At 33.6% G+C, this 14,346-nt stretch overlaps 1 protein-coding gene across 1 annotated transcript; it reads right to left on the reverse strand.

Annotated features, from left to right (window-relative positions):
• Window positions 1-9,249: 9,249 nt before the first annotated feature.
• Window positions 9,250-13,314, reverse strand: LOC141590560 (uncharacterized). Its single transcript, XM_074411138.1, is given in 5 exon segments — window positions 9,250-9,975; window positions 10,192-10,625; window positions 11,303-11,497; window positions 11,667-12,254; window positions 13,139-13,314. Coding segments are annotated over 5 exon segments (1,935 nt in total). The 5' UTR covers window positions 13,227-13,314; the 3' UTR covers window positions 9,250-9,345.
• Window positions 13,315-14,346: the final 1,032 nt, after the last annotated feature.

The following is a 14,346-nucleotide window of genomic DNA, read 5'->3' on the forward strand; positions in this document are numbered from 1 at the left end:
GCATTCATTCATATCATATCATTGCATTTGTACTTTATTTCCAAAAAATCAAAAATCCAAAAACATGTTTTTTTTTTCCTACTCCTACATGTACATTGAGGAAAATGTCCAAAATAAAGTGGGGGATGGGAATTTATATTCCAAAAATGCATAAAAATTGAAAAATTTCGAAAAATCACAAAAATATGTCTTTTAATTTCATAAAAACAAAAACCATAAAAATTTGAAAAATTAAAAAACCCAAAAACATGTTCATTCCTTTGTAGTGTAGTCATGTATATATTGTTGTATATATTTTGTTTGTTTTATCCTTGTTCACATTGATCGACTACGCCACATCCGAGACATGAGGATATTGAAGACCGCATGGTATGATCTTTCCAATCTCCTTTTTCCTCTTTATGTTAATGACTATGTGGCTTTATTTTGATTGATGCGGTACAACAATATGAACTTAGGACTTGCATTTAGTTTATATGGCATATTAGTTGGTAGAATCATTTGCATTAGGATGTATATATGATAGTTGCATCATGGCATGTAGTTTGCATGTTAGAAAAATTTTGCGAAACCGTCTACTTGGGAAGCTTGACAAATGTATATAGGCCCTAGTAGATGCTTTTTCTTTCTTAAGACTTTGCTTGTTAGAATACTTGTAAAACACCCTAGGATGTGTCATGCTAGTATCCTTTGACCCATGGATTAAGGCCTAGTCAAGAGTACCTTGTGGTGTGATAACTCCTTGGCTACCGTTTATTCCAAGGTGACCATTGAAACCATGCATCCATCCATCATCCATGTTCTACCACATTTTTGTCATCAAAGAGAATGGGCACAAAAAGAAATCAATTTGAGTTCAATGAAATGAAAAGTGAAAGAAAGTTTGCAAAAAAAAAAAATGCATCAAATGAAAAGAGGAGCAAAAATAGAACTCCTAAAGCTTCAAATATAAGCCACCCTCACTACATATGGGGTGACTTTGAAAATGTTCAAAAGAAATGCAAAGAAAAGTTGAAAGTTGTCAAGTGTTGAAATGCCAAAAATCAAAAAGAAATGGCAAGAAAGTATTCTCAAATGTTATATGCCACAAGAAATTGGGGGGGAAAACAAAAACGAAAGCAAACCCCCAAAGTGAAACTCAAATATCTATTGATCCCTTTATCCATCGTATCCATTTTTGTGCATGGTAGAGAGAGGACGACCCTTCTTCTTGTTTAGGCAAGAGGGGGAATTCCGCGATCCTCCAGTGTTTCTAACACCATAGGGAGTCTATTCTTGACAAATGCATTTAACGATTGAGGACAAAGGTACCCTAGCTTGACACAACTTGGAGGTGATTTATTGGTATCCTTCTAGGCTTAGTAGTTTGAAGAAATTGCATCTATGAAGGAGTGTGTACCCTTGAATTGCTTCCCTTGTAGATAATTTCCGCCACTTAGATGAGGAAAGTGGTTATTATTTTGTAGATGCATCCATTATTTGATTTTGTGTGTTTAATGTTTGGATGTGTCGCCATTTTGGCAAGACTCACCTTGTCTTGCAAGAAGGCATCCTACCTCATGGTTGTCTTGTTGTGAGTTGAAGGGGCGGCGTGAGACCTGCTAATTGTCTCATATCGGTTATGTTATTAGGATAGTTTAAATAAAGGTCTAGTTTTTGTCACCTCTTTACTCGGGACGAGTAAAGGTTCGGTTTGGGGATATTTGATGTGAAAATTATTTGCGCACATTTACTCCCCTAATTGAACCTATTTTGCATACTTTTATAACATTTCATGACCATTTTATCCGTCAAATCCTTCCTATTTGCTTTCCTAGTGCATTTTATATGTTTTGTAGGAAAGGAGATAATAAGGCGGAAATTCCCGTCTTTCGTGCATATTTGGAAGCTTGTTGACGATATTTGATGGATTAAGTATGAATAGGAGGCAAGAATGATGACCAAGGAAGAAGAAATAAAGAGTATATAGAAGCATCTTAGGCTTAAAAGCAAAAAGAAAGGGAATAGCACTCAACCCGCGGGTCAAGCCTATCCGGAGCAGATATCGATGAACCCGCTCGGGTCAATCTCAACCCGCTCGGGTTGAAGCTCTGGACGCGCGTTTTCAGTTCGGGATGAGCGTATTCCTGGACAGAAAGCCTTCCCTTGCTACGTGAACCATAATCCGCCCGTATTTCTTGAGAGACTAGCAAAAAGAGACCGGAGTCTCTCTTTTGAGATCGGCGTTTCCCTACCAACAATTAGCATTGTGAAATTACTATTTTACCCTTGCTTAACCTAATGATGCTCTACTATATATACCCCATTTGTAATAATCAAACCATCAAGTTTTCAATAGGTTAAATCAATCCTTCCTTAGATTAAATTAGAAGTAGATTAGAATAGATTACTCTTTAATCTTTCCACAAATCACACATTAATCTTTCCTTTAATCATTGTTCAAGTTTATTATTAAGTAATTCAAGTTTATTATTGGGTAATTAGAAGATTATTGGGTTTATTGGGAGATTGACAACCTTCCATCAATCATCAAGTTCTTCTATTATTATTTGCATTATTTTTTGGAATCTCCATAGGTATAATTCTCTTAATCCTTGTTTTAATTATTGTTAATCTTTCTTACTTGTTCATCATGTTTGGCTTTGTTAGTATGATTGACAACATTATTAACATGTTAAACTTGATCATGAGTGAGTAGTTACTTAGCTAGGATTAATGGGTAATTAGGGGAAATAAACGTGGGGAATGATTCATGCTTAAATTAATATGCTTTTATAGTTTATTTGCTTGCTTGTTGTGATCTCAACTTATGCACATGTTATGTTTGATGAAATGCTAAGCCTATGAATCCTTGCATTTACTACCATCACCTATCTTTTCAATGAGACTTGTAAGACATAAACCAACTCGAGCCTTATTAGGCCATGCATATAGTTGAGTAGGGTGGATTAAGTCGACTTGTAGGTGTTGTACAATCTAATCGATTCGGCTCCGGGACCCAAACCTCCCTAGGATTGTAAGATATAAACCAACTCAATCCATCGCAACAATAATTGCTTGTATCTAGTAGGAAACATGTTTGTATGATCAACTCTCATGAATCCCTTATGAACCCATGATATCCTAGCATTTTTAATCAATTGTTTACATCTTTCCTTTTGTTGCTTGTTTATTGCTTTTATTAGATTAGAATCATCAACCCATTATAATTGTGACAACCCTAAACATAACCATAATTAGATTAAATAATTTGAGTAACCACCGTCCCATGGATCGACCTCGACTTACCGCTAACTAGTTGTTTGTTGAGTATTATAAATGTGTTTGATTGGATGTGACTCGACGACATCACCCATCAGTTATGTACCAAAAATAAATACCTAGCTACTACTAACAGAAGTTAGCGGTAAGTAGGGTCGATCTCCACAGGGAGGCGGTTTACTATCTACTTGTCTATTCTATCTGTCTAATGTCACTATTGGGGTTTTTGGATGTTTGGTAACTACACTACGAAGATTAAAGGAAGAGAAATCAAAACAAGAGAAAATAATGAAGAAATACAGGGGTAAATCAGATAAAAGAGAGAAATATTCTAGGAATAGGTCTACCGTGGCAGCTACACTATCGGGTCAACTGAGTCGATTAAATTATTGATAAGAAGAGCGAGGTCGTCACCTTTCGGTCCTTAAACCTACGATTATACCCTTTCGGTCTCTAATCGCCCTAGGGTCTCCCTAACTTAGCTTTCGTCCTAATTAGGTATCAGCTATTGTAATTAAGCAAGCCTTCCCTTCCAATCTTTCGATCCAGGTCGGGGGTAACTAATTGATCGGTCTCCTGCATGCATTCATTCAACCTAATCACAATTATATTGCTTAATACAATTCTTGTCGCAAAACTAATCTAATCATGTCGATCCTAACGTATTACTACCACGGTTTCCCTAGTCCTAACATATTAAAGGAATTAGCTAGACATAATTAAATAAGCAAGAACAAGAAATAAAGAAGAAGTAAGCATTAAAATAAGAGTAAGGGAAAGAATAAGTTACTGAGTAAATAATTAGGAAGTTAGAACGAACAAAGTAATGTAAAAGATTGTATTAAGTGTCGAGAAAGGGGAGAAGAGAAGAGAGAGCCCCTTACAATGACGTCCTAACTTCCTATTTATAAGAAAATAGGATTTATTTAACCTAATTGACGGAAATAAACTAAAAGCCCAAGCCCATAGAATAAACCACTCGATCGAGTGATTTAAAACCACTCGATCGAGCAAAATAGAGCTCAGACCATTCGATCGACCAAAAATTCTACTCGATCGACTAAACCCATATATGCAACTGGTCGATCGACCATATAAAGTGCTCGACCGACTGATTATTTGATCTAAAACCACTCGATCGACCAGTTAAGTACTCGATCGAGTGGATCTTGACTTTGACTACAAAATCTCGTTAGTTTGACTTTGACTTGTCCTTTTAGCTCCCGAAACAGCTTCACGCATCCCAAGACAACAATATTTCCGCTCCAAATCCACTCTTCCTCCAAATGCATGCAAAACGGACGATAAAAGGCTCGTTTTCACTACTTTCTCGGATCATTCCGCAAATAAGACAAAATAACCCAAAGTAGCATATTCGGGGCATTTCGTAGCATAAAACTACGATAAATGCATGGAAATACGTGCATGAAAAGGCCTAAAAAGACTATATAAAATGCACGTATCACTTGACCCTAGAAATATAGTGCTAATTAACGAGTATGTCTTCTAAGAGTCTAAGACTATACCACAATATAAAAAAAAAATGTGTCAAAAATATAGTGTTACTGAGTACGTGTTTTTTTGTTGTACCAACAAATATAGTGTTACGGAACTACCTCTTAGAATCGGTGATTCGGTGAATGCATTGGTTTTAGATTAGATTGGTTTATGTGCTTAATTATATGAGTAAATTATATTTACGTACAATACCCGTGAAGATTTTTCATAAACTAAAATTTATACTATTATAATGGAAGCTAATCTCTTATTCACAATTTGATGATATCTTCTACTCTCTTGATACAGTTTGCTTAGCACCGCGTTATGGAGGATGTTGTCAATGTTGTTGATTCCATTAACAATTTTGAGATATTCATGTGCCATAAATTTAAATAAGAAGGGAATTAGTATGCTTTGTTATTTGCATTCTTATAGAGTAGCTTTATTAAATTATACGTAGAAATCAGCGAGCCAGATACATTCTTTTTAGATCGTCACAATCAACTGATATATGTCGATATTAGTATAGCACTTTTATGAGTCTTCATCATAAGATGAAAATACTTTTGCCAAGTACTTTTTGAATTGTTAAAGAGTATAAAAAATCGTTTTTGATTCTAACAATGAGTAAACACAGTGAAATAAATAAAATATTAAAAAGGTCATGTGTTTGTTGCCCGTTGTAGTATAAAAAGTATCCTTAACATAACTCATGGCCCATAATTAAATATGGGTCGTTAAATATTTTTTCTGGTGAACAAAATCGGTCGTTAAATATTTGAGAGGTCTTAATTGCGAAATAGAATACTCTCTATTACGTTGTAGAGTTGTTAGCAATATAAAATACGGAGTATAACATTAACACAAGCACACCTTGACTATTACTCCCTCCTATTCATTTTAACTCTCCCCTTTCCTTTTTCATCTATTCATATAACTCTCCTCTTTCCTTATTTAGTAAAGTTTTATACTTATTTTAATCATCTTACCCCACAACAATACCCACAATAATCATAATTTATCTTATTTTAATCACCTTACCCCACAACAATACTTATTTTAATCATCTTACCCCACAATAATACTTTCTCTCTCTCCAATTACCTTACACCATCATAATAGTTTACAATAAAATAATCATTCCCTTAATTTGCGTGCCCTTTTGAAAGGGGAGAGTTAAAATGAATAGGAGGGAGTACTTTGTATTTTGTCTTTAGAAATAAGTGTAATAATTAACCGAAGCACACCTGACTATCACTTTGTATTTTGTCTTTAGAAATAGTAATGTCCTTATCGCAAAATGAGAACTATGAGTAATGAGAATTTATCTAGATAAGATATTGTTTAAATGTACATATCAATAAGATTATTTAATCTAGAAAACGATTAGAACTTTTGCTTATAGCCTTATATAATAGAAATGCATAATGTTAATTACTGAATCACACTAATTGAATTGAAAGTTTTAAAAGCTATAGCTATTATTTTGTTTTTTATGCGATTACAAAGATCACAAATTAAAAAAAAAATAGATTTTTGAAATCAAAGATCGTACCACGAAAAATAACGTAAGAACTAAGAAGAGCTTAATATCTTACCCCTATAATAAGAGTTCTAAAGATCACAAATTTTAAAAAAAAATTAAAATTAGATTTGGAATCAAAGATCATAACACGAAAAATAACGTAAGAACTAAGAAGTGCTTAATCTCTTACCCCTTATGACCCGAACTGAACTTAATGGAGCTGAAGTGAACTGAACTGAAGTAAGGAGTTAATTTGTGAAGAGAAAAGCTAAACTGAACTGAACTAAAATTAAGTCCAAAAGAACAAAGGCAAAAGTTCTAAGGGAAATGGTGTATGTAATTAGTTGAGTTCTATTATAGTTACTAATTCATATACAGAGTATCACCGTATGATTTGTAGTCCTATCGTAAACTTACGATTGCATTGCACTACTCCGTGACTTCATTGCTATATACTTACGATTTGTAGAGTCCTATTATAAACTTACGAGTTGTAGAGTCCGTCCTATCGTATATTTTTGTAGTTTATCATATTGTTATGACTTAGATTCAAATGAGCTTTGAATGTAAACGTTAGTTAAGGTAGTCTACGAGACAAAGGGTGAAAGGGTATTAAGAAATTGTAGTTTATTATATAGTAGTTTATCGACCGTCCTCATAAATTATTTTTCATGTAGTTTCATAATTATTATTTCGTATTTTTTTTTTTTCCAAATTTAGTTCCTTTTACATTAATTGTGAATTAGTGAAGAAATTTGTAAGTAAATACTAAATACGGTACAATACTAGCCCTATTTTGTTTACAACATAAATATATTTTTGTCGTCGTCGTTGGTATTAGTCTTAAAACTAATCGAATGCTTTTAGTGAATTAGAAATTAGAAATGTATTAGTATGAGTAACTTAGTCAATTTGTTGTTGGAGTTGGCATCGAGCCACTTTGTCGACAGGAGTTGACATTAGTAGTAGCTACTCCATATTTTGTAACTCGACACTGAATAGTGCTTCAAGAGACAGAATATTACAAGTGGCCCGTGCATCGCACGGGCATTAAATCTAGTATATATATAAAAGAGGCTTTTTTTCAGGCAATTTTAGAGACTCCAACTTTTTTAAAACACGATTTTTATTTTTAATAAAAAACTCAGCTGAAGATAATTATTTTTGAGCTAATAAAATAAGAGATATAGTAAATTACAAAAAAGATTGAGTTTTATTTTTGAATCCTACCTAAGATAAATCTCCAAAGACATACATATATATACACATCGACAACTATAACAAGATTAACGCTTTACAACGACGTGCAAGTTAACAGCGTAATGGATTCAAGGTTCGGAAAATGTTCTTTAAACAAGGTCTCAATTTCCCATCTCTATCTCAACAATTCTCAACAAGGAAACCTTACAAACGCCTATGATTAATATATTGGATACTCGACGAAGGCTTAAACATATCGAGTTTCCTTTGCTCCAATTTATCCCGGAAATTCATAATGATTTCCAGTCTTCTTTTAAATTCATAAAAGTGGTTTTGATATCATCGTGACAATAAAATTGTCCGTATAAAGTTAAACATCATGACGTATAAAACCAAAAATACCAACATGTTAATTGTGAATTTGCATAATTTCATCATAAATCCTGAAATTGAATCATCTCATACAAGATAAAGTTATTTCCGAAATTACTACTTTGTAAATTGCCTTACTTTTTTAGCTACCTAATAAAATTATAAATTATAAATCAAAATTATGCAAATTTTATCCGATCAAGGTGATAAAGTTATTTGTAGAACTATCACCAACGTTATGGAAATTTTATCCGATCAAGATGATAGAGTTATATTAGTATATATATAAACTTTAAAAGTAAAAAGCTAAAATGATAAGAATTTTAAAACAATTGTAGACCACTCAAACGAGTTGGATGGGTCGGCTTTTGAGGCGGTTCATACATGTAAAACTCGAATACGGGTCAGACTACAAAACTTAGATAATTACCACATGAATTTGATACAAGGTTTGCTAGACCACCAAACGGGTTGGATAATGAGTCGGCTGCTGAGGCGGTTCATACATGTTAAACTCGAATACGGGAGACTAAATATGGGTGGGCTTATACGGGTCACGGGTCGAGGTAGAATCAGAATACATGTCAAAATATAGATTGGTATGGTAGATTTTATTTGTCAAAAGCAATCATATTCAATAATAATAATATTATAATTAATATTACTTACCATACTTATAGTGAAGAATTTATAAAAATTATATTAATTTAATAAAATATATAAACTTGATTTTTCAATTATTTTTGTAATTTAAAATATTTAATATAATAATAATTTCTAATTATTCTTTAAAAATAACATATAATATACTCCGTATAATATATAAGTATTAATATTGAATTAGTCAAGGCCTTTATTTAACTCGTTAATTATTTATTCTACGAAGAAAAACTTACATTTTCCAGATGCAAAAAAAAAAAAACTACATTTGTACAAGCTCACTTACAAACAGAACACTATTTAGTTACTCGTGCATGGCGATTATAACTTTTATATTCACTTACAAACAGAACACTATTTAGTTACTCGTGCATGACGATTATAACTTTTATATACACAAATCATAAAAAAAGGTTAATTTATTTGTATATACTCATATTCTAAAAAAAATATTTCAATGTATTTGTATATACTCACATTCTCACGAGAAAACTAATGTTATGAAAGTAAATATAACTTCTCAATTGCGAAGATACAATTATGCATTTGACGAGTCAATATTATAACCCGTACAACGACGTACGGCACAAAATCTAGTAAAAATATTATTCTAGAGTATTCTTATCAATAACATGGTCTAATGTAGTTCGAGTACATAGAATCGTATTTAGAGCTAATGTAAAAGGGCTAAAAGCAAGTAACTTTTAAACATGAGTTTCTTCCACTTTGTCTTTGTTTCTTCTTATAACACTAGGGACTTAGGGCGCATATAAAATTTGAAGGCCGTTGCATTTTTCGCCTTCCTTCTGGTTACTAAGGTTTGAAATTTAGTGCAACTGACGAGAACTTCTCTGCCTGAAAATACCGAGTCCATATGTTGCGTATGCCATATCTCGTAGGAGGGGATATTGTAGAATGATGAAAGAACTAACCGGCATCGTTGCTAAACTGAAGATCAAACCAAGTCTCCATGGTTTCCCCTGACCGAAAACAAGGTACAAAGTTGAACCGAAAGCAATCATCATGGACGTTATTGACACAAAAAGCATTGTCAGGCCGATTGTCAACAAGTTGGGCAGTGTAAAATAGAAGTCGGCTTCAGAATAACGCGAGGTCAGGATTGATAAGAACATAATGATGGAAGCCACGGATGAGAAAAGCGAGACTGCATCAAATACACCAAACACAGCAAATGCCCGTGCTCCATGATGCGCAGGCTTGATAAATAATGGTGTGCCATCGATTTGGTCGTTCCCGCCTGGAACAGTTATGGCCGCAGCAAATACCACTGTGGCAATAAGCGCTGCCACAACTGTGCATGAAGTTGCAGTGTTTTTCAGCCATTTTTCTCCTTCCTTGACCAAATCTCCATGTGACTCGCTGAACACAACTGCTGGGTTTTTTCCGTCTTTGTTTTTAGCAGCTTTTAGTGCATGATGTGCTAGTTTTTCTACGGCCTGCAAATGTTTGTGACATGAATTTAAATGAGACAATGCATCTCGAGTTCCCCTTTCCTCCAATTTGGACCCAAACAAGCCCTTGGTCCAAAATATTGTAGGAACAGTTATCAAGAATTGTAGTTGATAAAGATATAAATGAGACATTGAATTTACAACAAAGAGATTATTTAGGAACATGATCAATGTCCTTAAAAGGTCAGGGGAATGTAATACCTTAAACCATTGTAGCTCACGTTGCATCTGTAAAGCCGCACCAGAGACAAGATTAAGACGGTCTGTGGATGGTAATCTGCCAGCCAAATGAAGTATATTGTTCCCCTGTGAATCTATATACCTTGTCACCAAATTACTGTATTCACTCATTTGATAAATAAGGTTAAAAACTTTTTCTCGACGATGTGTGACGGCTAACTGAAATACATTGTGATTTTCCTCATTAGATGACCAAATAGCTGGAGGGAGCGCCTCTACAATATCCTCTATGATCTCGTGAACCCCTAACTTGGCCGCCAGATAAAGTGGTGGTTGAAGTAATGAAAATGCTTTTGCATCATCCAATTCCATGATTTCCATACGTAAGAGTTTCGCAAGCTCGACTACTTGATGACGCATCAGCTTTACTTTTTTATAGTTTGTGTAGAATGAAACTGTTGACACCATTGATAAAACATTATTATAGTACAAAAACATCATTATCCAATGATTTGACTATTACAACTTTTCATGTACACATCCATCTCATTGGTTTGTAAAATATAACTTAGCACTTATTTGGATGAATAGAGTTGGAAGTGAAGGGAGGCGAATTAAGTATGCAATTCGTCTTATTTAAATATTAAATATAAATTGGGATGTAGAAGGGTAGCACAAATAGGATTATACATCCAAACAGGTTTACAAGCAGCGTGGTATAACCAATGTATAAGAATTCGAGCTTATATGTATTCTTTTCCAGCTAATTTAAAGTTCATGTTTTTAATGTGTAAATGGATGAGTTCAATACTTTCTAATAAAGCTCATATTTTTTAAAATAATGCTCGGATACTTTATCACAAAGCTCAGATTCACCGTACAACATATACAACTGGTTGTATAGTCCTTGAATTGAAGGGGTAGGGTATAGTTTTCCTGGTTTGAATGTAAATTAGTTGAGGGAAATGGAGGATTCCGTTTTCTTCGATGGGGCAAATCAATGAGTAAATTTCAGTTCCCGTTTGATTCTCCTCACCTCTCCTCAGTGCACAATCCTATTATCTTATCCAAACAATGTCTTATGTCTTGCTGAAGACTTTTTGTTATTCATTTATGATAGTTACATAAGTACATCAGATTTATATGACATCAGGATGCAGGTGCAGAAGAAACTTACATGGATTCATAATTTTTGGCCAAAGTTTGATCTGGCTTCCACTAGGAAATGCGGTATGCTTCTCAGCTAACACATTTAAAGGAGAGCCAAAACCATTTAGTTCTAGAGTGGCCAATTCTGGATACAACTCAACCAATTCAAGGGCTATATCTGCTTGAAAAATTTAGGCAAAAAGTAGAGTGATTAATATATAATGGTACACAACACAAATGTTCAACAAGAAGTACAAGCTAGTGGAGAATGATTGTAACATGTGGGTCGACAATGTATCCATTATCGACTAGATACAGAATCAATAACTATAAAGGTTGTTACTCACCATAAAATTCTGCAACAATAACATGGACAAGAAGTTTAACACCAGATTCGCCTGAAAATGGATTATGCTCTACATCGGATCTGGTAACATTCATTAAATATAAAATCATAGTTTTGTGTCCGTATTGAGCAGCCCTATGTATTGGTAAGTCTGATTTGTTAGATATATTGGGCAAATTAGGATTCTTGTGCACCAAAATCTTAGCAGCATCAAGATTACCCACCATTGCGGCCACAAATAGGACACTGTCACCATTTTGGTCAGTAAGGGCCAATTCTTCTGGTGACATTTTCCTAACCATCTTTTCAACAAAAGGTGTTACGTATTTTCCAGTACCAACAGCTATGTGGAGTGCTGTTTCTGAGGCAATTGTAATCTTCATAGTAAAGGCTTCTGGATTTTTGTCTAGGAATGTTCTTGCTTCTTCCCATCGACCTTTAAGTGCAGCTTTGTAGAGCGGTAAGTAGCTAACAAGCCCCCTTGACTTGCTATTCATCCTCCTACTATTTTGCTGGGACTCTGTAAAAATTAACAAATGCAGTAGTTGGATATATGAAATAAGACCCACAAAATTGGGTGACCGATTTCCTTAACCACGTTCTGCGACAGATAGACGACTATCTCACCCTCAATCCGAATGGAGGGTGGTGAATCAAACGTCTAACGAATACTATCAAGGCAAAGTTAAAAATCGTATATGCACTTCTACAATGTTCCGATCATAATTATGTCGAAGAAAAATGGAAAAAGTAAGCCAACATTAACACATAATGTTATATGTATGCAGATCTATATGGATGGTTCTCTTATCAACACGTTTGTACTTCCATTCCATACTTGTCCTATGCGGAATCGAGTCCTGCTATTACTCCTCAAATATCTCGTTCAATATCATAGTTGTTATTAGTCAACTTGTATTCTTATTCTTATGTTTATTGTTAACTATATCTCGTTCAATAACAACTACTATTTTTGAACGAGATATTTGAGTAGTAGTAGCAGGACTCGTTTCCACATTAACCACATGGTCACATGTAAGCGTCAACACTGACCATTCAGGGGAGAGAGTTTAGTATCTTACAAATCGAGAGGATTACTCTCGTATTGACAATTGGTTTTAAGATACAATCTATCTTGGAATTATCAAGTGGACCGTCTCTCCTCCCTTTGTGGTTCAGAACCGTTTTCAACATTTAACAACAATGTCGTCAACGTAACATAAATTGCTCACTGATAAAGAAATGACTAATTGGTTTGAAATCATTTAGAGTATAAATCTGCGAAAATAATTGTTTTTCACTGATTTTGACATTGTAAATAAATACTTTGAAGCTATGTTATCCGACACTTGAAGTGTCTGACACGACATGAGCATATGACACTTTAAAACTTCATTTTAAACACTCTATCGTGTTCGATACTTGGGGCCAGCCAAGTAGGCCGGAGTAACATAACTATAGAGTAAAACTCACCGGACTTGGTGGTGGAAAATGAAGAAGCTCTACCAATGTTGTTGATTCTGTCACTGGAATTTGGGTTCGATGAAAATAATCCACCCATTGGATCAAAGCCTAACGTTAATTTTTGTGTGTATGATTAGTGAATGTGAACTCTATCGAGTAAATAGTCAACTCTTTCTCGTTTTCAGTGTCCTCAGGACCTCACTTCATAGACGCTCCCTCATTGACTAATACTCCGTATTATATAATGACTCACGAAGTCTTTCTTATTTAAGTAATCGTATACAGTATATAACTAACTAGTTTGAATGCCCGTGCGTTGCAACGGGGTAATTAACTTATTTATAATGCAAAAAAAAAACGTTATAAGGGTTTAATGTTTACATTCTATGTCTAATGATTTGTTTACATATTATTAAAATATCTCTTTCAAAAAAATAAAATAAAAGATTAATATTTATAAGACTTAAAAAATTTTGGGTGGATACATAAATTACAAATATGCCTCATATTTATAATCATAGGGATCACATCACCTTATATTAATCTTTCGATGTGGGACAATTCTACCATTTATATGATGAAATCTATACTCTAATGATAGCATTTTTTACCACGAAGCTAATTATATTATTTTAATAATTTTTTTTGCCAAATGAAATGTAAAAGTTTGATATAAAAATTGGAAATATCACTTGAATATAATTTAGGAAATATATATATTATAATAATAATTAAAAGATTCTCCACTTTAATTTTTAGTCAAAAATTATTATTTATGATACTTCCCTAAATTAATTTTTTAATGATGTGGGTTAACTCTTATTTATAATCATATAATCACCCCACCTTATACCAATCTTTCGATGTGGACAATTCTACTATTTATAAGTAATATATTCACCAAACTCGGATTATTTTTATAATATGGGACAATTCTACTATTTATACGTAGTATATATTCATCAAACATGCATTGTTTTTCAATGTGGGACAAATAACATACTCAGAATTACATCATCTTTTTTGCACTTAGTTCGACATCCAACCAGATACCGAATACCAAATACGGACAATTGCTACTTATTATATCTAATAGTTATATTTAAATTTAATAATAAGATAAAGTACTCTCCGTTAATATTTACGTTGTTTTTCTTCAAAAAAATTTTTATCATAATTGAGATACAGAAATTTCCCGTTGTACCCCTTAATTTTGT

This window comes from Silene latifolia, chromosome 7 (assembly GCF_048544455.1).
Source record: "Silene latifolia isolate original U9 population chromosome 7, ASM4854445v1, whole genome shotgun sequence".
Classification (NCBI taxonomy): Eukaryota; Viridiplantae; Streptophyta; class Magnoliopsida; order Caryophyllales; family Caryophyllaceae; genus Silene; species Silene latifolia.